The 2,500-nt window shown below is 46.9% G+C and overlaps 1 protein-coding gene across 2 annotated transcripts in view; it reads left to right on the plus strand.

Moving 5' to 3' along the window:
* LOC113801337 (serine/threonine-protein kinase NIM1) overlaps window positions 1-2,500 on the plus strand; it is a 122,759-nt gene that overhangs the window by 115,532 nt on the left and 4,727 nt on the right. For both annotated transcript variants that reach the window (XM_070130314.1, XM_070130315.1), the window contains exon 7: window positions 552-722. In XM_070130314.1, the coding sequence (XP_069986415.1) occupies window positions 552-722 (171 nt within the window). The remainder of the gene's footprint in view (window positions 1-551; window positions 723-2,500) is intronic.

Here is a 2,500-nt window from a genome sequence, read left to right on the forward strand (position 1 = left end):
CCCCCATTTCTCTCTCGTCTCCTCCATATCCCCCCCCCCATTTCTCTATCTCTCATCTCCCCATTTCTCTTCCTCACCTCCCCCATTTCTCTCTCATCTCCCCCACATCTCTCCCTCTCTCTCCCATATCTCTCCCTCTTACGCCCCCCTCCCCTCACTCAATTTCTCCATCTCTCACCTCCCCCATTTCTCCCTCTCTACCTCCCCCATTTCTCCTTCTCACCCCCCCCCCCCCCTCAATTTCCCCATCTCTCATCTCCCCCATTTATCTCTTATCTCCCCCATATCTCTCCCTCTCACCCCCCCCCCTTCTCACGCCCCCCCCCCTTCCCCCATCTTTCACCTCCCCCCCATATCTCTCCCTCTCACCCCTCCCCTCACCCCCCCGCAAATTTCCCCATCTCTCACCTCCCCCCCTCAATTTCCCCATATCTCCCCCCATCTCCCTCTCACCCCCCTCAATTTCCCCATCTCCCTCTTACCCCCTCACCCCCCATCAATTTCCCCCATCTCTCACCACCCCCCAATCTCTCTCCCTCTCTCCCCCACAGCACAGCCTCTCCATAATACACCGGGACATCAAGGCCGAGAACGTATTCCTGGCGGGTCCTGGAGTCGTCAAGCTGGGCGACTTTGGCTTCTCGACGCGCGTGCACAGCCTGGAACAGCAGCTCAGCACCTTCTGCGGCTCTCCGCCCTACGCCGCGCCGGAACTCTATAAGGTAGGAGGGGGAGGTGGAGGAAGAGGAGGGGGAGGTGGGGGGTGAGGGGTGGAGGGGGAGGTGGGGGTGGGGGAGGGGGAGGTGGAGGGTAAGGGGGAGGTGGAGGGGGTGAGGGAGGGGGAGGTGGGGGGGGAGTGGAGGAGGAGGAGGGGGAGGAGGAGGAGGGATGATGGTGGTAGTAGTTAGTACCACTAGTGGTAGGAGAGAGAGAGAGAGAGAGAGAAAGAGAAAGTAGTTAATAGTAGTAGGAGTTTCTAGTAGAACTAGTAGTAATAGTAGCTGTAATAGTTGTAGTAGCAGTAGTAGTAGTAGTAGTGGTGGTGGTGGTGGTAATAATAATTAGTAGCAATAGTAGAAGTAGTAATAGTAGTAGTCATAGTTATAGTAGTTATGGTAATTGTATTGGTGATAGTGGCAATGGTGCTGACGGTAGCAGTACGTGTAAATTCAGGTTGGGTTTGGAAATAAGGACGTTCTAGAAGTCCAAAAGCCCCCCCCCCCCCCACCCACCCATTCACCCTCCCGTGATAATCTCAGCTGTATGTTGCCTTGTTTCCTGTCTCCCATCCATCTACCCCTCTTCCACATCTATGATTTCTTGGATCCAATCAATCATTCTCTTTTCTAACTGCCATATCCATGTTTGCCTTTTCATCACTTTTGTAGATGTAATTTCCTGTCTCCGAACATCATCGTTCTATGTGCTTTTCTTTCTTTTTTTCTCTAAGACTATGCATAGTCTCCAAGCTCACATATGTACGTCATAACTGAGAGGACATACTGATAGTTGACTTTTGTAGGTAATTCTAGTATTAGTATTGGTTTTTATATCAATATTTGCATATGTATAAGTATTCGTATTAGTACTATTATGGCACACTATTATGAAAAAGTTTTGTGGACTCCCCGGTTTCCAAATGTTTTCCATGTAAAAGGAACGCGTCTTCTTAGATCGTTTTATAATTTCTTTTGAGCTCTAGTACTTGATCTAGGTATGTATATTCACCAATTGCAAGGATTGAAGTTTGAGTTTCAGTTACGTTACGTCAGATACTATTGCTGAGCATTGCTATTGCTTATCTCCTTTTCGTACTAAGCCTTCTTTCAAACTCTATCAAGCACGTCTTTTCTCCACGCTTATAATAGGCCCATTCACACTAGCAATTTTCCATCATTTTTTTGCGTTTCCGAATGAACTCCGTATGAAAATCATGTAAACAAACATGGCGCTATCGGAGTGAGGTCCCGGGAATCACACGAACATTCTCATACATATTACGTTATTTAAAAGAAATATGATGATGTACATTGTATATACAAATGTTCTAAAATATTAGCTAATGTTTACAGTCACTCATCCTATCTAATTCATTAATAGCACAAGATCAACACAGAAATTAGTCAGATGGAAACGGTCGTAACCGTCTTGGTCTGGGAGGCGTTCCGTTTGTAGACGATCCTTGCAGAAAGCCTCAAATTCAGACGGAACCCTAGAAATTGACGGAAAAAGTGCTACTGTGATAGGGCTTTTCAGTTTACCTCTGCAGTTTACCCTCTTGAACACATTCTGATGCCAAGCTATGATTGTTATTATGTCTCGTCCCTCTTCTCATTTTCGTTCAATCTAAATGCTTTTACTGCTGTTTCATTCGCGTAGAAATTCTGAGGGAGTCCCGTAATTTGCCCGCGCGCTGAATTTCAAATAGCCTCGTTTTCCGTTGAGCCAAAGGCCTTTTTTCGTAGGCTAAAGAAGCTTGCAACAGTTGCTTATTATTTGT

This window comes from Penaeus vannamei, chromosome 15, assembly GCF_042767895.1.
Source record: "Penaeus vannamei isolate JL-2024 chromosome 15, ASM4276789v1, whole genome shotgun sequence".
Taxonomy (NCBI): domain Eukaryota; kingdom Metazoa; phylum Arthropoda; class Malacostraca; order Decapoda; family Penaeidae; genus Penaeus; species Penaeus vannamei.